Source organism: Rousettus aegyptiacus, unplaced genomic scaffold (assembly GCF_014176215.1).
Source record: "Rousettus aegyptiacus isolate mRouAeg1 unplaced genomic scaffold, mRouAeg1.p scaffold_m13_p_4, whole genome shotgun sequence".
Taxonomy (NCBI): Eukaryota; Metazoa; Chordata; class Mammalia; order Chiroptera; family Pteropodidae; genus Rousettus; species Rousettus aegyptiacus.
In genome coordinates this window covers 83,935,910-83,958,695 of record NW_023416307.1, presented here as the reverse complement: position 1 = coordinate 83,958,695, position 22,786 = coordinate 83,935,910, and the positions used below count along the sequence as shown (strand labels likewise).

The following is a 22,786-nucleotide window of genomic DNA, read 5'->3' as shown; positions in this document are numbered from 1 at the left end:
TTAATTTGAAACCATTAAAATGCTAGAAGGGGCAAGACTTCACATTGCACGTTTAAAAATACCTCACAGACATGAATCCATACATTCAAACTAACAGGACACTTTTCATATGGCACTTATTTAGATAACCAGATGGAAAATAATGACTGTTATACACTCAAAGCCCAAGTGTCTATTCTGCTGTCTTATGTAGTGCGCCTTATACTTTTAACACTGACATAAATTAATTCTAACAATTTCCACCTGTAACTAAACAAAGACAATCCAAACCAAAGTGGGTAATTAACAATATTCTTCTCTTTGCCTAACTACCGTCGCTTCCCACACTGGGCAAATGCATCAGAAAGGTCCTTCATTTCTACCCACAAGGTATACATTCCAAATCCTTCCTTCGGAACTGCTCTATTGCACAAGTCAAATGGGCCTGTTCTCATCACCCTTGGGGCCTAAGCTCCAGGGCTAGTCATTCACGGCAATATGAATTATGCACCTGAAACTGTTCAACACGAGACCGTAGACTACGACTCCATTTCCCAGGCACCACTACAGATTAAGCCACTATCCACCCCAAATTATAGCATCCTCTTAACTGTTCTGTTTCCACTCTTGCCTCTGTAATCCATCCTTGCAGAGCATGCTAGTAATCTTTTCAGTTTTTAAATATCATGGTTTTCTTGTGCTTAACACCATTTTAATTCACTTGAAATAAAAAAGTTCTCACTAGGCTCTTAAAATCCCTAAATTAGAGAGTGAAAAGTGTGTACCTGCGGGGACTTGTTAATTAACAGGGTAACACAGGCTGGGCAGCAGGACCTGGACATACACAGTATGAGTGCAGGGTCTCAGCAAACCAGGGTGCATGAAGGCTGCCTAAAGGAATAGCCTCAATCCAGCCCAAGAGACAGCTCTCACATGTGAGGGGAATCTGAAGTTATTAGACCACTTAGTTTTCCAAAAGAAGCTAGAAATCTGGATTTGTATGTGAAACCTCAATTTTTAAATGTTGCCTAAATATTTATAATGTGAAATAAACCAAATACCTCTGCCAATTAGCATAGAAGGCTGTTGGGTGATGTTTTACAACAATCTCCCGTTTATCAACATATTTGGACAAAATTGCCCCTTCTGTTCCTCTAATTTAACAAGATATTCCTCAAATCCTTAGCACTTATATTTCCCCATGAATTTTTTTTTTGCATTCATTCTTATCCCTTAGATCTCAGTTCAAATGTCTCCTCTTCAAACCTTTCCCAAGCCACTACCACATCAACCTATTTGATTTTTCTTATAATTTATTATCACCATGAAAGAGGATTTAACCAGTTCAGCCTGGTAAATTTAGTCTGTAAGCAATGGCTTTCCTGATATACTAATAAAAGCTACTTTCAATAAAAATCAGTACAGACTATGCTAACTAAGCCAAGAGAGACACAGACACATACATACAACTTTCAAGCTTCATTACTTCACAAAAGCATATTGGCAGGCTGACTGATTGTTGCTTGTTTGCTAAATATATATAATAGTTTTTTGCAAAAATAGAGAAAAACTATGTATATAAAAATTCTATATATACACATACACACAAGTAAACATGTATGTTTATATGTATGATTTCTAAAGAAATGGGTTAATATGCAAGTAGAGACTAACCTATCTTGATGTGGTTCTGCCAGGTGGACTCTTTTTGATGAGTATCTTCATGTAGATATAAGGCTGTGGTTCTCAACTTGAGGCAATTTTTTTCCCCAAAGAGGCATAATGATATCTAGAGACATTTTTGCTTGTCATACTAGGGGGACACTACTGACAGCTAGTGATACAGGCCAAGAAGGCTGCTAAGTATCCTACAAGGCAGAAGGCATTCTCCAAAAGAATCATTTGGCTCCAAATGTCACTAGGACCAAGCTTAAGAAACCGTGATGTATGGCTTCCTGCCTCAGTCCAACCTTGCCGAAAAAGTGTAAGAACCACCTCATACTTTGTTTTGGGGAGGAGGTAGGAAATAATTTTAAATTTGTTCCCCAATATCATTGCGAACTATTTTATTTTTAAGTTATTGATTATTTCTCTGACTGCATGTGAGTTCTATAAGAAACCAAAATAAAGCTTTTTGTTGTATTAATTTTGGTTTGCACCTGGTACAGTGCTTGGCCCTTTCTAAGCCTTCAGTAAGTGAATAAATGAATCTAGTGGCAGTGATTTATTATTTTATGCTTCACATTGGTTATGTTCGCCCAATAAACGAAGTGCTCAGTTTTAAGTACAAGACACTGTGTTGGGTTCTAGGCATGCATAGATAAAGAAATTCTCCCTGACCTCCAATTATTCAAAACCTGACACCGTAAACAAACAAAAAGCCAAACACAATATAATTCATGCAATCTTATAGTACAGGATTGCACAGAATACTATAACAGCATATACAAGGGCCAATTCACTTAGACTTGAAGAATTGGGAGAGGATGTGGAGAGAATGGGAGACTAAAACATTCTCTTAAACATGATACCTGAATTGCCTAAGATGTGCTGAATACTAACTAGGCAGAGAGGTAGAAGGAAGATTTTGAAACAACATTTTGAAAGATGAGATGAGAATTTGGGAAGAACAAATAGTTTAGCATCCTAGGTTAGCATTGCTGGAGTAAGTGCGTGGCTTTTTTGGAAATGAGAGGTGGCACACATTAAGACCCTAATATGTGGACATAATGAATTTCTGGCTGAGTACACACTGGGCTAGCCCTCTTTGTTTCCTTCCCACTCTAAGATTCTGTGAGCCTGTTTCTTCATTCAATTACCTCATTATAGGCCTGCGTTTGAACATCTTTCTTTATAACCTGCTTTTATCACCTTTATTTCCAGGAAGTCTTTCTGAATCATAGAATGATCATTAATTAATACTATAATTCCAAAATGAGAGAGAATGGCTTGTAATTCCAAAGAGCAAAACTTATCTGAGATCACATGTTAGTGTGCATGCAACTTGGGGTCCTTTGGATTAGGACTTTGTCTGAATCACTTTTATATTTCCAGTGTTTATCTTGGATAATGTTATACAGCAATTACTCAGCAAATATTTGTGGAATTAATTTGTAACTTGAATCTACCTCAGACTCCATTTCTTTTTCTAAATCAATAGTGCATATTGAAATTGTGATGTACTTATCAAAGAGTAAACTTGCTCAAAATGAAAGTGAATTCAGCTAAAACAAACTTGAAAATGACCATTTCCTTTAATTTCCCCTTCCTTACTAATATATTCCTTCAGATGTCTGTACAGGCTCACATTACTGTAATCTAAACAGCAATAATAATAACAAAAACATACAAGAAGAACTTTTTTCTACTTTAGGTCCTACTATGTCTCCCTTTACTCTCAAGCCTCTCATTGGCAAACTTCTCTTACCAAATATATTAAGGTCTCTTCCAAAGCTATATCCCTAAATTAGATGGTTCGCTAAAGGTCCAGGTGCAATTTTTTAAACATTTCAGGCATAGTGTTCCAAGCATTATAGAATGATCAACTGGACAACACACTAGCATCATAATGTCAACCTACAGGAGTACCTGTCAGTGTTTCCTCTCTACATGTTGACCCTCCCTTACTGTTAAAGTTAACCTTTCCAGGGAGTCACCTGAGCATCACATAAAATCCTTCCATCACATATATGTAATTTCTTTTTCTTTCCATCTCTATTCCTATTTCTCATCATCTTTTCCCTTTATTATTTTAATAGCCTAAGTCTTCTCGTTGCCTATTATACTGTCCATTCAATCCACCTTCCATAACGATGGTAGACATCTTTCTTTCCCACCCAAGTCAGCAGGTTCTTTCTTATCTAAAAATAGATCATGGTTTTTCTTTGCCACATAATGAAATTCAGCCTATTTAACATAAAATGAGAGAATCTTCATATTCTGAACACAGTTTTACCCTCACAGGCATTTGATGTGTAAATAATTCCAAATTACTTCGGTTTCTCCAGCACCCAATAGGATCGCTCTTCTCTTTGCCTATTCATATATGTTTCTCCTGCTTAGTTGAATGGGTGGAAGAAGGGATATCTTCAATATCTAATTCAAGTATTCTTTAAATATTTCCTGACCCTAATAGGAAGTACATTTTTCCTTCTTGCACTGCTGTTACCATATATAAATTTATTTTTTCACCATAGTCTAACTATTCATGTATCTTCCTCAATTATAGGACAATGTGAACTCTGTGGGTAGGGTCCATAACTAAATTTTTCTTATCTCCAATGCCTAGACATCTCTCACATATAGCAGGTACCTAGTCAAAATTATTTTAAATGGTAAATATCCTAAAATATAGGAAATAGGAGAAAACTGCACTATATTTTTTATGTCCCTCTATTTATGAATGAGTTTGGGTTTGCCTTGAGTTTCATTAAGGTACGAAGCAATTAAAATATTTTAATAATGAGGTTCTTGAATTCCCTAGATGTTTCTCTACAAACTCAAATATGGAACTCATCACTGTAGATTCCTAAAAGAAACAATTAAATGTTGAAATCTCCCTCCCTAGCAATATCAAGGCAAACCCAAACACTGTGAATTCATTACTAATACATTTACGGAAAAAATAATTAACATTACAGATAGATAAAATATCAGATAACTTGACCTTATTTATCTTTTGTTTGTGAAAAGATTTATTATTCTTTCATTAGATACATTTTCTCTCTCTCTTTTTTTTAAATTCTAAAATGAACAGCTTAAACTTTGTTCATTCAATATATACTTACTGAGCCCCAGCATGGGCTAAGTGTGTGGTAACTATTGGGGGTACTTAGTTCTATAAAACAGCCATAAGTCATCCCTCACAGAGATATAAAACTATCATAAAAATCAGAATTTCAGTAATCATGGAAATTAATTAATACCGAAGCTAAGAATTCAGAAGTGTGCCCTGTGAGGGCATCTGTGAGCAAGGAAGGCAAAGAGGCTGTGTCACATGCAAACTAGTAGCGACATTACAGAACAGACTGCTCTTTTAGCCATAAAACCTAGAGTCTGCAATTCTCCCTATCCTCTTCGAAGTTCATCTGATATTAGTATTATTAATTAATTAAGTACTTAATTAGCATTAATACCACTACTCCAATATGTTGCTGCTTTCCCAGAAAATCTACTCATATGAAGAGCTAATAAATATAAGGTACATTTTTTTGTATTCTTGATACTCTGGCATTTTTGGCCTTGTTGACTACAAGAGACTACCTCTCCCAGAGCTAGGCAATCCCTAGAGATGGCAAACATTCACCCAAGAGCACACTTTTAAAATACAAACTAACCAATCCAGGATCCATACACTGACTGACCTTCGCTATCTGGATCTTACATTCCAGAAGGCAATACTCCTCTGCCCTAATCAGCCCATGGCCAGGTAGTGGAGAAATAGGCACCATTCCTGTAGCCCACACCCCACTGAAAGTATTGAAACTATCTGATCCTAAACTTACTCAGCTTTCATACCTTGGCTCATTCATTCCTTCCCATGAAAACCACAATAGCTTTTGCCCGAGCTTTCCTCTCCCTCTTTCTGCCTCCCAAGTAACCTTGGAGCCTCCCTGTGTGACCCCGCATCGCACCTTGTTTCTTAAGAACTGTAAGAAATTTTTCCTTCATGACAGTTATTTCCATGTCTGCATGTCTTACCATATCTGGTTAAAACAAATCCTGGGTATATTTAAAAATAGTTAGTGATGGTGCCAAGATTAGAGCATGGACAGACAGACAGACAGACAGACAGAATGTGATAAGTACTTATTTATTAAATGGATAAATTAGAAGCTGAAATCTTATCCACCATTTTATTCTATAAATGAAAATGAATTTCCCAAATTTATGTCAATGACCTATCTAAAACTCAGGTTCTTGTACCTCCGTATTAATGATTCTAATTTGATTTTTGATTTCTTGTAAAAAGGACTTAAATAGTAAAAAGAGAAACTGGGTACAGAGTTTCTGAATTCAGAGACCATATTTAACATGTGAATTTTGTAAGTAGTACTTCTCTACCTCCTCTTTGAACTTCACTCACCCAGTTTGGGCCCCCCATAATACTCCAAGATCAAAATAGCTTCATTTGTCTTCATCCCTGACACTTCTCTCAATATTTGTCCCCACCCACACTCCAAATGAAAATTTCCATACCGCGAATGCTAAAGAGCTGAACACCAAGTAAAAGGGGATCTATAATCTGATTAAAATAATTCACAGTAAATTGCAAATCTCTTAATCCTCTTAGAGGCATTAACATTTTTTTTTTAAATTGAGGGTGAGAGCAACTTGATATAGCTCTAATTGTTGGCATTTTTGTACAGCGTAAACAATAATATATTTTGCTTTATTCGGATAGAAATGACTATCACATTGACATGGCAATCTGCCCAGAAATCTGTCTCCAACCTGTCAAATTAACCCTGAATTTTCCCTTAACAAATCTCATACTTCTGATTTTGTTTGTTGGTTTTTAAATCTCTGGTAAGAGGTCTTAAGGTTTGACTCTGTAAGAATAAATTTTATGTTTAGGATTTGTAAATCAAGGTCTATACTAAACGATTATCATAAACTAGTTTCTTTAAAATATGTATATTGATACCAATCAGCAAAACAATAAAAACAATATAACAATTCACACTTAAATAGAAATTAGAATATGTCGAAAGCTGTTTTCGACACTTTACATATATTAACTTACTTAACCTTCATAACAACCTGGTGAGGTAGGTACCAAAATTATTTTCATTTTACTGATAAGGAAACAGAAAATTTAGATAACCTACTAACTCTGAAACCCATTCCCTTACAGCCACTACACTCTACTGAAAGACACACTGACTAGAAAAAAAAACTTGATAGATAATCTAGCTCATTGTGCTGTTCCTAGGTTAAAAATTATAGAATTGAAATTCTGAAAGGGGCCTAAATATCAACTGTTTTATTTCCTGCATTGTACAGAGGAAGAAACTAGCTCACCCATGGATGACATTAGTGAAAAGCTACATAGTGGCAATTTCAAAGCCATTATCAACCAAGTCTGAGTCCAAGTCATTTTTTTCCCCTTACTACAGTTAGTCTATAGCAAAATCATAGGAAAATCTGCAAACTCCACACAAAGGTAGACATCCAAAGTTCTATCAAATCCATTTTGTAGGATCTAGGAAATACATAACTATTGAGCACTCCCATTCATAAATTACTTCCAAATTTGGTGCTTTACAATTTCTACCACAAGTTGTTCCAAGACTTTTTGCTTTATTTTTTTTTAACAATAAGATGAAGGTTTATGATATTTGGCAATGTTTTTTCTTCTTTCCAATTTTTATTTCTATTTCTAAAAAGTTAAAATTGTATTCAAGTATATGAGGAGGTTTTAATCCCTTATATAACTCCAACCAAAGCAAACTAAAGAAATTCATGTACTGAAACACTTATAAATTCACCAAAAGACATATGTGCTGGTTGTAATTAATAAATTAGACGTGGACCATCCTATGAAAGTCTGAAAGGAGACCTAGAGAATTAAAAACAACACAGCATGATTGTGGGCAAGGACAGTTTTATGCTAGGGAAACACGTAAGAAGTACATCAAGTCTACACTGGGTGGGTGGAAAGGGAAGCTAAGCTCTTCTGGAGGAAGAGATACCTGTATTAGACCAAACGGGAACTGGAATGAAAGCAGGGGAGGAAGAAGAAGAGAAAGAAATGGGTCTAGACAGAGCATTTCCAAAAAGTAGCATTTAGTAAAATTAGAGCATTTGGTAGTACTTAGAAAAGCCAGACAGGTAAGAGGTGAGAGGTAAACCTGGCTGAAGTTGGTTCACAGGGAGCGAACCCTTATTAGGCAGGTACACAATATAATCAAATCAATACATCCAAACCCAAAGTACTCCCTAATAAGAAAATACATCAAACATAATGTTTCTACGGTTCAAAAAGAAGGAACAGTCTCTACATGGAAAGACATAAAGACAAGAAATAGAATTATAGTCCCAGGGACAAATAAAGATCAATAAGACATAGGCAAATTATTTAATGTTTTCATTACATTCTTTTAGAGGCTACAGTTATGGACTACAGAAATAATTTTTAAAATAAACAGAGAAATTATGACAGCCCTTTCACATGATGAAGAATCCATTATTATTGCCAAGCTATTTTGTCAGAGCATCAGATAATGCTCGTCTTTAAGCATCCCTCCTATGTACAATGAAATGTTGGTGATGTTTTCCAGCTTCAAATGAATCAGCTCTCCTTGCTCAAGGCATATTACTGCTTCTGACTTCTTCCCTTGCCCGTGCCTTGACCTTCTTCTCCCACTCAGACATTATTCCCTGCCTTATGCCTGTGAGCTTCTCCTATTATTTGTGAGCTGTGGTTCTAAAATTCAACATGAGGAGGGCTGCCACTGATAGATTGCTAACATGAGTAATGCCCCTAATGATCCCCAATGGGACTCTGCCATATTCTTCCAGTAGGATGAGTAGTTCAAAAAAATTAATTCTATGTACTTTACTGTGAAATATAATAGACACATATACATATGGGTATATATTACTTTGATTTAGCAAAAACAGGCCTGTTTAGTTTTTTTAAAGAGTTAAGTTTCTTCAAAAAGATTAGCTTGCAGTGTATCTTGAACACCTGAGTAAATTATGCCATTTCTACGTTGCTTAAAGAAATGCTCCAAATGTTATTTTAGAAACATGAATTATACACAAGGTTTTCTCACAGAAATAGCAGGTTTGCTCTTAAAAACAGTGCATAAATCAATATTTTGTAAATTAAATAATATTTTTCACTGATAAATTATTTCAGAGATGCTTTATTTTCATTTCTGGTTAATATTCGATTGGCAATGATTACCAACCCTTTAGATTAAATTTCTCTCTTGATAACTTTTCTGTCAAATAGCTAATGATCTATAAACAACAACAAAAAATAAAACAAATAAAGAAAACTGTATTCTACAAAAAATCCGGCAATAAATTTTTGCAGAGGTAAAGGCTTCTTTGCAATTCAGCCACAGCCCCAATTTTTTTTTTTATTTTTCTTTATTGAGATTTCCCAAATGTATTTTCTCAAGAAGTAATTTATATGCAACACAGTGATGTGTCTCTTAATAGCAATCAGTAAACCTTTAGACTGTGTTGATAATTTCTCTTCTTATTCAAGAATATATTTATTTATTCAGTTCATCAGGGACTCGTAGATCATTAAAAGGGCTTGTGGTTTTGTTTTCTTTGTTTGTTAGCTTTAAGACAAAAAGAATAAACATAGTCAAACTGATCACTTTGCCTGACTCAACAAATACAATTTGTAAGATATAAATAGCTCCCCATAAAGGCAGAAGCTTTGGTTAAATAAGAAAGACATTATCCTATTGTATTGTTACTAGTTAAATATAGTAGGATGGCAAAACATCAGAAAAATAAAAGTTTTTAAAATGCTGAACAGAAAATGAGGGCATACTGATGTATTTAGAGTAGGAATAAGCAGCAACAAGATAGGTCAGTCCTATGTGGGATGGATGGTGTAACACTTCAGCCACAAAACAGTGACTTGTTGGCCACACTGGGTGTGAGGACTTATTATTGGTATTATCATTACTAATCGAGATTCAATTGCTCTCATATATCAGTTGGGAGATTTTACCTAAAAATATAGGCTTATGTCTTCTCTTGAAGACTCAGAAAGTCTGTTTAGGTTGGGCCTGTATTTCTCTATGGCAACATACAGCCAACCATCCCTTAGACATAATACAGGGCCTTGCAGAGGCATTTGTTTTTAACCATTATAAAATATCATCAAGAAGAAAAACAGAATCTTACAAACTCTAGTTTGTTTATCTTCCCTGCAAAGAATTATGACTTTAGAACAGAAAGGGTAGTTCTAAGATGGTTCAGTGGGAAATTAAGGTGGAAAGATAAGTATCTAGCTTCTCAATACATTTTAAGTCTCCTGATCCAGGATAACATTAAATCCAAGGATACTGAGAGAACTTTTAGAAAAAAAGATTTATTAGAAGACTAGAAAAAGTTAAAAGTTATCTACATTTTTAACTAAAAAAGAAAGTAGATTCCTCAAACTTAATTTTAGACTTTAGGACACTGACAAAATAGATATTACAAACAAAACAACATAACAAAGGAGATGACTCTTGAAATGAAGAAATGAAGAAAACTGGAAGATAATGGGGATTTGTGTCTGGACAACAGAAGGTTTAGAAAGAACATAATAACTGGCTTCAAACACTGAAAAAGTTTCATGCAGAAACTATACTAGGTTTACCGTGATAGCTTTGGAGTGTAAAAACCAAGGTCAGTAGAACAGGAAATAGAGTTGATTCTTAACTTAATGAGAAGAAGAAGAAGAAGAAGAAGAAGAAAAAAATCCTGTAAATAGAATCTTCTGTACCAGGAGGAGATGGTTCCTGACACCTAGAGTAATTTAAGGTAGGCTAAAGACTACATGTTCTGGGTATTGCAGAGAAGGTAGAAGCACAGTAAGATAAATGTTCTAAGGTACCATCCAAATGATTCTCTAATAGTTTAAGTTCAACACAGATTTTCGAAAGTTGGCTTTATGCAACTTCATTTTTACCAAAGAACTACATTAGTACCTGTTTTCACAAATGGAAAAAAATCTGAAGAAGATTTTCTCTTTTATGAAAAGGTAAAAAGCTAAAAAAGTAGCATTTAGCATTTGTTTTGCAGCAAACTATTGCAGAGGCAGCGCACACCCTAAGCAGCCAGAGTGGCCCTGCCAAGCTCTCTCCCTGGGAACCACATTCAACATCTCAGAAACAAGCCATCACAGTTTTGAATTGTGTCTGTGAGCATCTGTGCTTTACCTCAATTTATTTTGTTACGCATCCGTTAGCAAGATGTATGCTACAGTAATTGCTTCTTCTCTTTACACCATTTTTTAAAGTTAAAGATTTCATAGGAACACTCAACTTTTGGATAGTGGGGAAAACTTATATTATACATAGTATAGTATCATATCTAAGTCTACTTGGCTGTATATTGCTAACCATACACTCAGAAAAAATTCCAAAAAAAATAATGCCATAACCTCTAAGAATTAGGTCATCACATTTACATTTATCTTACGTCACTTTTTCTCCATTTAGTGGAAGCTTCTTATGGTCTAATATAGGATCACACACAATCATGCAGACCTCTATTTTATTACCTATGTGGCAATCAAACATTTACCATAAATTCCTTGAGGGCAAAGAATGAGCTTTTTTAAAAAATTCTTTATTGCCTGGTAAGGTTGATTAAATCTATGAAAGAATGAATGCAATTATTAAATAATGATCTCTAAAATATAACAGTATTATAAGTAAAAATCTATAATATAACCAGTTGTAAAATCTACCTCTTCAAACAGAATATGTAAATTTTCAGATCACCACTCCTGGATGTACCTCACAAATACTTCCCTTCCCCATTCATTCTTTCTTTGGAAACCTATTCATTCTAGAATGATTTCTTTGACAAAGTAAATCACCTTGATCTATCAGTTTCCAAAGTGTAATTCTCCCTCACCCCATAATATCGAAATAACTTTCATTCATATAGTGCCAAGAATTCAAATATGTTTTCCTTTCTATATGTACACAACCTGTATCTTAATACAAGAGCTCTTACACATTATCAAGTATGTCTGAAACATTCTTTTAAGTGTTTAATAGCAATGAAAGTTAATAGCTAGTTCATAATAATTTTTTGTTATTAAGAGTAATAGTAAGTAGTTTACTGAGGAATAAAATGTTATTAAGATCCACTAATAATAAAAAAGCAGCATTATCAAGCACAAATGAATAGCAAACTGCAAAGCAAAACAATGAATGTATAGAATAAACTTATCATGAAGTATATGTTAAGACAAAGGATAAGAGCCTTGAGACTAAGACCCCAGGCTTCATATAAAGGAGGGTTTTAGATATGATGCCATTTCTATTAGAAGTAAGGAACTAGGAAAATATTCAATTTTCCATTAAGACTTACATAAAGTCAAAAATTTATGGAAATAGAGACAAGAATATGAATGTACCTCTCATCTACACATTTGTAAATACTTCAGAAAACTGCTGAGTTCAGCTGAGAAACCCATAACTGAAAAATTATAGAACTATCTTAGACATATATTTAATAGAGTAAGAAAAGTAAAATAACATTTTTAAAAACTACATTATTTGTAAAAGGGTATTGATTACAGTACTGCTTTTGATAGTTATCACAGATGTTGGCAGGTTTCATTTACAGGGATCATGTTAACCAATGCTACATTCTTTGCTTTCTGTAAAACTTGTCATCTGAGAAAGACATACCTTTAAAGAAATAATCACAGATTCTAACCAAGCTGCTGCTTAAGGTTTTTATTATCTATATCATCTTATCTCTAAGTAAACAATCTATTTTCAACCCCTCCCCCAAAAAATTCAATTCCAGTTTCTTAGAAAAGTTAGATCCCAGTGATAGTAATTTCTATATATGGAAATTTTTATTCACTTATACAACTAAAGTATTACAAAACTTAATTGGTTCTTACTATCTCAAGTTTCCTCCACAAACTGAACAGCAGTGAAATCTACTGAACTATATTATAGGGCTGGACCTGTCTCTGTGTTCCATGGTGCATAATACTATGGTACACTTTGTGTGTGTGTGTGTGTGTGTGTGTGTGTGTGTGTGTGTGTGTATCATGTGACAAGCAGATGAGAAGAATATACCAGATATACAAAAAAAAAAAAAAAATCTAACATCTCAAAAGAAACTAAAACAGCTTGGCAGCACAAGTTAGTTCCCTCAAAAAAAGCACTGTAGCCTTGTTACACTGTTTTATCTGCAGTGAGTCTGTATAATGGTGAAGAGCAAACATTCTGGGATTGGATGGGCTTTTTTCAAATTCTTGCTCCATCATACTAGCTGATCGACTCTAGGCAAGGAATTTAACTCTTCTGAACCTCATTTTCCATGTTGATAAATGAGGATAACAGCAATGCTCATTCTTAATGTGATATAAAATAAGGTAAGGCAATATTAGCGCTTTCCCAAGTAGATAGTACACATTTTATATATTTTAAGCTTTGTAGTTACTATTATCAGAAATATCATTGTTATTGAATCACAGTCCTTCAGGTTCAGTGTATACGATTGGGCCAATAGCGCATCAACTATTCATATAATTAATCACTTGCTTTTATTCCTCATTTGCATCATAAAATATATATATTAAATTTATATTATATAAAATATAGCATATATTTAATAACCATGCATTTAAAACATTATGTTAAATATGTCAAATTCAAAAAGGTGAAAGGGTAACTTTGTATATAAGGTGCTAGGAAATGATGAGCTCCTGGGATTAAATGACCCTTAATAAGAAAAAGACCAAATAATGCAATGAATTTTGTTGCCTCTGTGACTGTACCAAATCTATATAAAAGCTGCCCCTTTAATGCTTCTATTCTAGCCTAATCCAAAGAGATTAATAGCAACTATCTTGTCAGTAAATGTCCCTCCTCTTTCCATAGTTATCCAAGTGAAGAAGGTTCTTCTTCTCTCTTATTTTCCTTCTACATGTTTAGGTTTTGGCAATATATGATTAAGTTCATTCATTTAAGCAAGTTCTAGTTCTAAACTTGATACCAGAGTTCTAACTTCACTTCCCTTCAAATATGACAGAGAAAACCAGATGAGTTTTTCTTCCACAGCCTGCGCAAGCCAGTTTACTTTACTTGGACAACTTAATAATTGAGTAGTCTGGAGACACTGAAATTATTTCCCAAAACAGGAAACTAAAGTAATTTAAAGCTACCCAATGGTGTGTAGTTAACACGTACAAATGTGCTTTCACTCACTCATTTATATGAGCTAACACCATTTTAGTGAAGTTTCAGGGTAATAAAGTCTGCCTTTTATATCTAGCCTGAGTAAACAAAATCAGCTTTAGATCTGTGAAACCAAAAGTATACATTTATATTTCCCTTAAATAGATAAACAATTGCAGGCAGACACTTTTAGTCAAACTAAAAGTTAGTACATCATTAGGGGAAAAAAGAAATCATATGCTTAAACAAAATATAACAGATAGCAAGCATGTTATTTAAGTTTGAAGATCAAATTAGGAGACTTAGCTTACCTCACTAGTACCACATGATCCCAAATGATCTTGAAACAGACGTGTGTGGCCTGATTCACTTATTCTTTGGCCGCATTTTCCTTGTGAACTCTACATGTAATTGCTAATGACATAAAAGGACCTCAGTCACGTTAGTGAAAAGAAACTAAAATTAGAACTCTATTTTCCCTTCTGCTAAAATCCAAGAATGAGCTTACTAAGTGGATTTTTTCCCCCATAATGATACATAGATTATGACCATACATATCATGATAAAAATATTTTATGGTCATATAAACTGTCTCTTATTATGCTTATTGCAAATTTAAGTTAAATCAAGAGATAACATATACCTGAAATGATTTTTAGAGTGCTAAATGGTCACATGTAACAATTTTATTATTCTTAAAATACTACCTTTCCTACATTAAAAGAAAGCTTTACCCAGGGACAGGGATATAAACTGGGTCTCTAGTAAAACTTATTGCAAATAATTTTAGGGGGACATTCCAAGAACTCCATATTCCCTCCATGGTTGGCTGTGGACAAGCTGTCCCTAGTTCTCAGATAATGTACAGGTGAGTTGAACATAAAAGCATAGGTGGCCCATATTTTAAACTTGATAGTTTCTGAAATCCAAGAGCATCTTGAGAAAGTACAACTATGAGCTGCTACTGCTAGATGTACTTTAAAAAAAAAAAAAAAGTTTTCTAGTAAAAAGATGAACATGATTTAAAAAATAGATCACAAAAATAATATATTCCCACTTAACGCAGAACCAGACTGCTCTGTTGTCATTTGCTTGTATCCACTGATGGTACTTTTAATGCTCATCTAAGTGTCAGACTAGGTGACAGCCATCAAGCTATAGGTTATTTAGCATCAAACTTGTGATCCAAGTACATTTTCTAAATTGTTTACCTTCTATAGACTCTTCCCCAAATACTAAAATAAATTAAATCAACAAAATAAACATAATCTTTTTCAGCTCTAAGCCATGAACAGCTGTGAACACCACAGAGGTACTTCTCTCCTTCAATGTAGCCAGAAAGATATGCACATTCACGCAGTTCAAAATATTATTTTATGTGTGGAACAACATTGTCATAAGATGTTTGGAAGCCAAGTAAAATCACAGAAGTAAGGGAATTTGTAGAAGTCTATTTTGGCTGAAGGAAAATGAAACAGCTCTCCCATAAAGCAAGCAACATGATACCTTCCAGTGTTAGAAACAGCCTTTTAGATGGTTAAAAAAGATAAAGAAAAAGATCGAGAAGAAAAGGCAAATAACTAGAGATCAAAGCTATCACCCTGTACATTACAAATAATCTTTCTTCTCCCTCTTCTTCAGCAGCAAGATTGAAGGGAAGGGCTGAAGGTGGAGGGAGAAGGGGAATAGGAAAACATGCTCACCCATAATTGTAAAGAAAGGAGGTGGCCTTTTGATCTCCACAGGATGGCAACTTTATTGGCTATGCATAAGCAGTTTCCAACCAGCTGATCAACCAGGTATTAACACTCAACCCTTCCATGATCAGTAACCATGAAGTGAGTCATCTGTGAACAGCAGTCTAGCAGAAGGCTCATTTAGTACTAAATGACCGTCAGGCCGTGTCCAACACAGAGGGGAAGAGCAACCCCAGGGGAAATGATTGTCTTTCCACTGGCTCTTCCCTGAGGAGTACCAATTATTTGCCTCGGGACTCACAGCACAATCTTTCCTCAGTCCTCAGTCTGCATGAATGAGACTAGCATTCATTTTCCAAAATACAACATGGAGTCTCTGCACATCTGCACCCCCCGCAGTCACTGTTTTAACTTATGTTCAGTCTCATCTTTTAAGCATGCCAGAAAATGCAGACATGACAAAGACTGGATATGAGTTGGCTGGATGTAATGAATTCATTATTTTGCCTGATGATCTAAAAATTTGAAGACCAGGTACTTGATGGCAGGAAAAGTAATGCCTCTCTTCCAAATTCTCAAGTTTTCAAACCACAGTCTTGCCTAAGTGGATATTTTTGGACAAGTTTAAAATTAAAAAATGACTGAACCATAATCTTTCTTATTTAAATTCCTCATTTCTCTTTTTCATCTAGGAAAAATACATGGTGGTTATGAATTTTGGAATCACTTTGATTCAAATCCTTACTCATCCATATCTCCTAACTTTCCATGATGTAGATCCCACAACCATAAAATAAGAATACGGTAATATTTTACTAATAACAGCACCTAAGTGATAGGGTTCTTATAAGCATTAAATAAGATACTGGTGAATGTTCAATAAATGATAATCCTATATATCTTCATGACAAAAGAAATAGTTGTCATAACATTTCTTACGGCACCTCAGAATTTAAACGTGATCTATTTTTTAAAATTATTTCCTTCTTTTACTTTATTTGTCTACCCTGAGAAAAGTATTATGATATAGAAGATAACTACTTACTTTTTCACTCCTCTATGAACTGAGGTAGTCAATATTCTAATGTCTTATTAAATGTGGCTTAAAAATATTCTATGAATTTATTAAATATTTAAATGTTTCAAAACTTTTAGTTTTAAAAAATGCGAAATGTCTACTCCTTTATATAGTTATTAAATAGAAACTATACATGCTGACATCAAATTTTCAGAAATCCATTTTTCAGAGATGATTTTCAAGCTGTGTGTGGTCAGAGGGTGGTACACTTAAGACTTAGCTGCTGTATCTACCTCCACTCCACCTCTTCTTAGATTTGAACACTAACTAAATTCTGGATCTGTTTCTACTATACTTCCTTAGACTTTTAGACTTCTGATTCTGTTTTCATTTTTTTCCCCCCTTTCTCATTACTAAATTCCTCAATTTTCTCAACAGATTATTTTAGGCCTAAGGTTAAATTGAATATTAATTTTAATTTCCTTATATTTTCCTAAAAGAAATAAAGCCTGCAAGGCAGTTATAATTTTATTTTAAGAACTAAATGTCTTTAAAGGGGCTAGAAATTAACATAAGCATCAATTTGGCATCTTTGGTTAACACCTGAGATGACACATAAGGACTAAACTGCTATGATCTCCATTGACAAGGTGTTACTCAAAATTTCCCCTCAGTCTTATTCCTGTCACCCAGTATTTTCAATTATAGATACCTACTCAATATAAAATATATAAACAAACAAACAACTGCCATTGTAATCTTGAAATGTAGCATTTTGTTTCACTTTAACTCCCACAAGAATATTTCATTTGTCATAGTAAAGATGAAAAAAATTTCGGGTAAACTTTTTCTTCTAAGACATTGTAAATAGAGGCCCATTATCAAGAAATAAGGATATTTTCAATGATGTCATAGTATTCACATAAGTAAATTTAAAACCCAAAAACTTTATAAAGAAAGTAATAATAAATTACTTTGGGATTACCAAAGAATCTTGCCAGGAAGAGAGAGTGACAGACAGAGAGGAGAAGGAAGAAGGATGGGAGGAAGGGGATGGGGAAATAGGAGAGGCCAGAGACCCAGATAAGTGGCTCGTATAGTGAAGCTTATCTAAAAAAAATACCCTCTTCAAAAGTCAAAAAAGCCTAACTCCACTTTATTTGACACTCTGCTCTCATCCTGAATTTGAACAGAAATTCGATCACTTTTTCACTTTAAAGCAGGTTTTCACAAATGGAGTTGAGGAGAGGAAGTCTATTCAGGAAGGTTTAGAATCAGTTCCTGAAAGATCACACAGATTTTTTTCCATGTTACTCTCTCTGCTTACTTCACCAAAAGTTTAGCTATCCAGGGAAAAGAATTCAGACATACAAACTCACTAAAGAAATTTAAAAGGTGAATTTCTAAAGAAATACCCATTTTTCTTCAAAATCTTGGTTTCCTAAAATAAAAAAGTTATTACAGTATTAGGTTAATAAATGAAAGGGTATACAAAGCAAACATATATTCTTAAACATAATATTTGATGTTCAATATGACATCAATACATCAAAATGAAGTTTATAATCTGTTTCAAGAAAACTAGATTTTGTTAACTTGGCAGCCATGTTAAAAAGCAAAAGAAAGCAAGAAAAAAGAACTGACAATCAAAAGATACTTTCACAGGTTAAATCTTGTTGAAGGTACCTTACCCCCTCGGTACACTTTGATTTATTTAAGCTCACCACATTTCTTTTAAATACACTCCATTAACAAGTGATAGACTGTGATCTTATGCTTGAGGCAAGACATGAAACACAATCTTTCAAGAACTTCATTCATTCCCTGACCAGGTGTCTTGAGCACGCCCAACTCTAGTTACTTATCTAAGTTCTGTGAAGTTATATTCAAATCAATAGTTTGGCTTTAGAACAGCACAATAATTTGGCCTCTCAAGTTCAGATTCACAGCATGAATGAATATCATCAGAGGAATGAGTAAGAGCTTCAGTTTAAATATGAGAGCACTCTACAAAGACATTTCTGACCTGAAACCTAGCCAAAGAAATAGATAAGCACACCTATAGGAAAAACACAGGTTTATTAAAAATCATTAATAGCATAAGTGGAAAATTAAATTAGAAAAACAAACCCAAAAATCAGTTTAAGTCTAAGATTATAAATGCCTCATATCTATTTAAATTACAAACCTCAGATACTACTAATCAATTATTAAATCTGGAAAAAAAAATGGTACCCCTACCTCCTCCCCAGATATTTCTCCAAGTGAAGACAGAATTTGCACACTAAAGTAAGGAGCTTTCAGTGATACCCTATTAGTGTGACCCTATCTTTAATCTATAGCCATGATAAAATGTCCCAACATATACAAACTCACCTCAAACAGTGACTAATGACCATTAATCCCCCTATCTTCAGTAATCTGCTCCTCCAGTCATTTATCACACTGACACTTCACTTTACACACGTGAATAAACTTTAACGGAGAAGGTGAATCAACAAAAATCTCAAAGGTATCTGAAGCTGTAAATTAAACTACGGGGAGACAACAGCAAAGAGACAAATAGAGAGATCATGATGCTTCGATTTGTATCCATGGCTAGGTGTGGGAATGAGGAACTATTTGTTCATTCAGATCTGCAAACTAAAAAAAAAAAAAAAAAAAAAAAAAGGCTACATTACAGAAAGAGGAAGCTGAAGGTAAGAGGCGGCCCCAAAGAATTAATTTAATCTATTCATCCACCCACTGTGATATAGATCTGCTATCCCAGGCTAGAATTTGTTTTCTTCAAAGGAATATCACTTTCATAAATTTCTTATTTAGTTGCACTGCAAATGTTCCTTTTAGTCAAGATGCATATTTCATGGAGTAAAATTCTTTTTAGGGGTTTTTTGCTATCATTTAGCTGATGTGTTTTTCTTTGTAATATTTAAATAACTTAAGTAAAATCCTTGATCAAAACATAAACCATAACCATGGACAACAAAAATTTCAAAACAACCTTTCAAATCTGTTTCATAATCATGCAACTTGAGTGGCTTTAACTTATAGGCCCTGATGCAACTTGAAGCTCAGTATTCACTATAAAAAATTCCCTGAGGTGCAGTGTGTGTGTGTGTGTGTGTGTGTGTGTGTGTGTGTTTTAAGGCCTGAAATCAGATCCTTGATTGAAACCAGAATCTACCAAATGGAAAGAAAGAAAAATTGAGTCGTGGCTCTGTTCACCCATAGTAAAAGGTTCTTAGGGAGTTTAAAAATAGGTATTTATGAGTGTAGATACAGTTTGCACTCTAACGTCAGAATGATCCCCTTGCAGCATCCTTCCAGCCCTTCATATGGAGAGTTTCAGTACTATTTAAATTAATCCCCCAAATCCTAAATTCAACCTTCTGTTTTCCCTTGCCATTGAAAATTCCCAGGCAACTAACTGTTCCCTTTCAGATACTTGCAACCGCCTGTTTTCCTTCTAAAATCAGCCAGGCTGAGTGGCTAGTTTATATCCTACCATGAGAAGTAGTTATTTCCTGAAGTTTCTTCAGAATCGAATTTAATTACAGACTTTGGTTACATAAAACAACTACTAATAACCCGTTGTGCACGGAAGAGGAGGGGCGAACTGGAGGACCAAGTTCAGGAATCCAGGCGGGTCTCTGGGCCACAGGTTCTGGGGCGCACATCTCCCTCCCCAAAGGAAGGAGCGGATGGATGAAACTCTCTTTGGCTCATCCCCGGGGCCCAAACTCACCGCCAACCGCTGCTTCCTCCCACCTTTGCGCTCAGACCTGCGTTTGCCAATAGTGATCTGGGCGTGCCCTGAACTTGGAAAAAAGCCGAGAGGTCTGCAATGAGGCTTGGGGGGTCTTGGGGGATGGAGGGGAGGGAGGGGGAAAGACGACCCAAAGTGAAAACTAGGAACCTCTTCGCCCAAACTCCTGCAGGGATCGAGCACCTCCGGCCTTAAAAGGGAGAGGTCCCCGAAAATGCTGTTAGGGGTTTGCTTTGCAAAGTGGAGAAGGGGCGTGCTAGAGGGATGAAGGGTGAAGAAAGAAGACGTGGGGTTACCTGAACAGAGACATATTAATCCAAAGAGGTAAAAGTGAGCAGGCTCCGCGATCATTGTCCTCGGGTGGATCCTGCATACAGTCTCATGCCAAGAGGAGAGAGTAGAAGTGGGGTCCCCAAATTTAGGAAGCCACACACCACACACACTACACACAAAGGCTTAATATAAGCAACGTGGGTTAATCCACCAGGAGTTTTCAGGGCAATTACTAGTCAACCTTTCCGGAGGTGGTCAATATCTCAGAGCACTTTGCAGAGTAAGAATTCCAAGGTTTGCCTTCTCTGGCTCGAGGGTTTTCGAGGAGGCTCGGCCACTTCCAAGGACCATCCAAAGCGAACAACAAAGAGCAGAAGCAGAAGAGCAGTTGTGCGGTTTCCTGCCTTCACAGTCTAGCCGAGCCTCCCGGGGTGCGCCCCCACACTTGCGCGGAGCGCCGCGGCAAAGGCAGGCGCCGCAGCAGCAAAGTTGGGGTGTGGGAACGAGTCAAGGAGGGCCAAAAAGTGCTTCTCCGTCTACAGGCGAGCCCAGTCAACAGCTAGCCACTGGTGGCGGCGGCAGCGGTAGCGGCAGCCAAGGCAGCCAAGGCAGCGGCAACAGCTCCAAAGGACTGGCACGGGGTGCTGGGGGTGTGCCTGGGTGACTCCGCGCGCTAGGAGCAAACGAGGGGGCGGTGCGGCAACGGCGGCTGCCTGGGCGGGCCCTTGTTCCCATCACTTGGGGGATACGGAGGGCACTGGGGACAGCAGCAGGTCCGCGGAGACATGCATTCCTCCCCTGCGCCTCCAGCCCCGCAGGGCGCTCACCATGGCCCCTGGCCTCTCGCCCGCGGGGTGCGCGCGCAAGGCACCCCGAACTCTCCGCAGCTGGGACGCTGGAGCGCAAACTTCCTGTGGGTGGCTGCCCGTAGGTTGGCCCGTGGTAGTTGCAGAGAGGCAGCTCCCGAAACTCCCTGGGGTAGAAAAGTGGGGCGAGGAGGATGCTGCTGCGGGTGGGAGCGACGGCCGCCGCGGCACACCCGAGCTCCGCCGGGATCAGCAGCGTCTGAAGTTTCTGCTCTCACGCTGCCTCTTCTCTGGCTCAATTGCTTGTGGGTTTCCCCCACTGGCCTTACGACTCCCAGTTTCCTCTCCCTCCTCCCCGACCCGAGAATATTTAAAGGGGCCGCGCGGTACTTTTCGTGCTCCACTCTAAGGTCCCCAGACGTCGGTCTGGCAAGTTCTGCTCATTAATATTTCCATCCACAAGCTAGAGGTGCCCGACTGCGCCCTCAGGTGAGAATGAAACTGCTCAGGATCTTAAATCCAAGCGAATGGGAACTCGCCTTGTTTCTCTCGCCACCACTTGCTCCCCTGCACCTTTCTCCAAATGGAACCTCCCAGCGAAAGACTTCAAAAATCCTCCTGGTCCAGCTTAACCTCTTCTTTACCGCTTGTAGGAGTTGGAATAAACTCTCAAATTACTCTACCCTTGCCCGTTCCCTCTTTTTATTTTTTAAGAACAAATTTGAGCAAGCAAGCCTTTAGGACAGGAGGTAGAGTGATAATTATCTGGGCTCTATATAGATAATAAATGGACACCTTTACAACAATCACTTTTAAATTGTAGTTGTTGACGTTAGCCTTGAAAAGCTATCGAATTTGAAGGGCTCAAGGTGGACTAAGGGGTTTTTTCTTGTGTTTCATTGGAGAGCCTCATCTTCAACTTTATTGACTCTAGATATTAGAATGTTAACAACCCCCATTATTAGCAAAGGAAGAGGGACAAATGCAGAAAGCATCCTTGACTACACCAGAGTTTGCAGTCACAATAGAAGCCATTCAGCATTTCAAAACCAGAGGGCCTGGGATGTGACACCCCATACATTAGCTCTGAAATTTCAACCTACCAGTTACAAGCCCTGTTACTATGTCAAATCTCAGTTTTCTCTTCTGAGAAATAGGGAGTCTTGAGATATTAATATATATGAACAAACCAAAACAAACCTATTACATCTGACGGACATTCTTATATTCATAAATTCATTCATTCATTTTTCTTTCTATTACATAAGTAAGTCACATTTGTAAAACACCTGAGACATAGTGAGTGGCCAATAAATGGTAAGTATTGACATTAAGAACTGTTCTTTATAATA

The 22,786-nt window shown here is 36.4% G+C and overlaps 1 protein-coding gene across 12 annotated transcripts in view; it reads right to left on the bottom strand.

The window, feature by feature from the left end:
- Nucleotides 1–22,786, bottom strand: part of ROBO1 (roundabout guidance receptor 1) — a 1,005,278-nt gene that overhangs the window by 353,644 nt on the left and 628,848 nt on the right. For 2 of the 12 annotated variants that reach the window (XM_016129517.2, XM_016129518.2), the window contains exon 1: nt 20,652–21,735. The exons of 8 other annotated variants lie outside the window; for them this stretch is intronic. In XM_016129517.2, coding sequence (XP_015985003.1) covers nt 20,652–20,706 — 55 coding nt within the window. In that variant the 5' untranslated portion in view covers nt 20,707–21,735. Of the gene's footprint in view, nt 1–20,651; nt 21,933–22,786 lie in introns of those variants that run through there. 2 more of the 12 variants (XM_016129515.2, XM_016129516.2) reach the window with 2 other exon arrangements.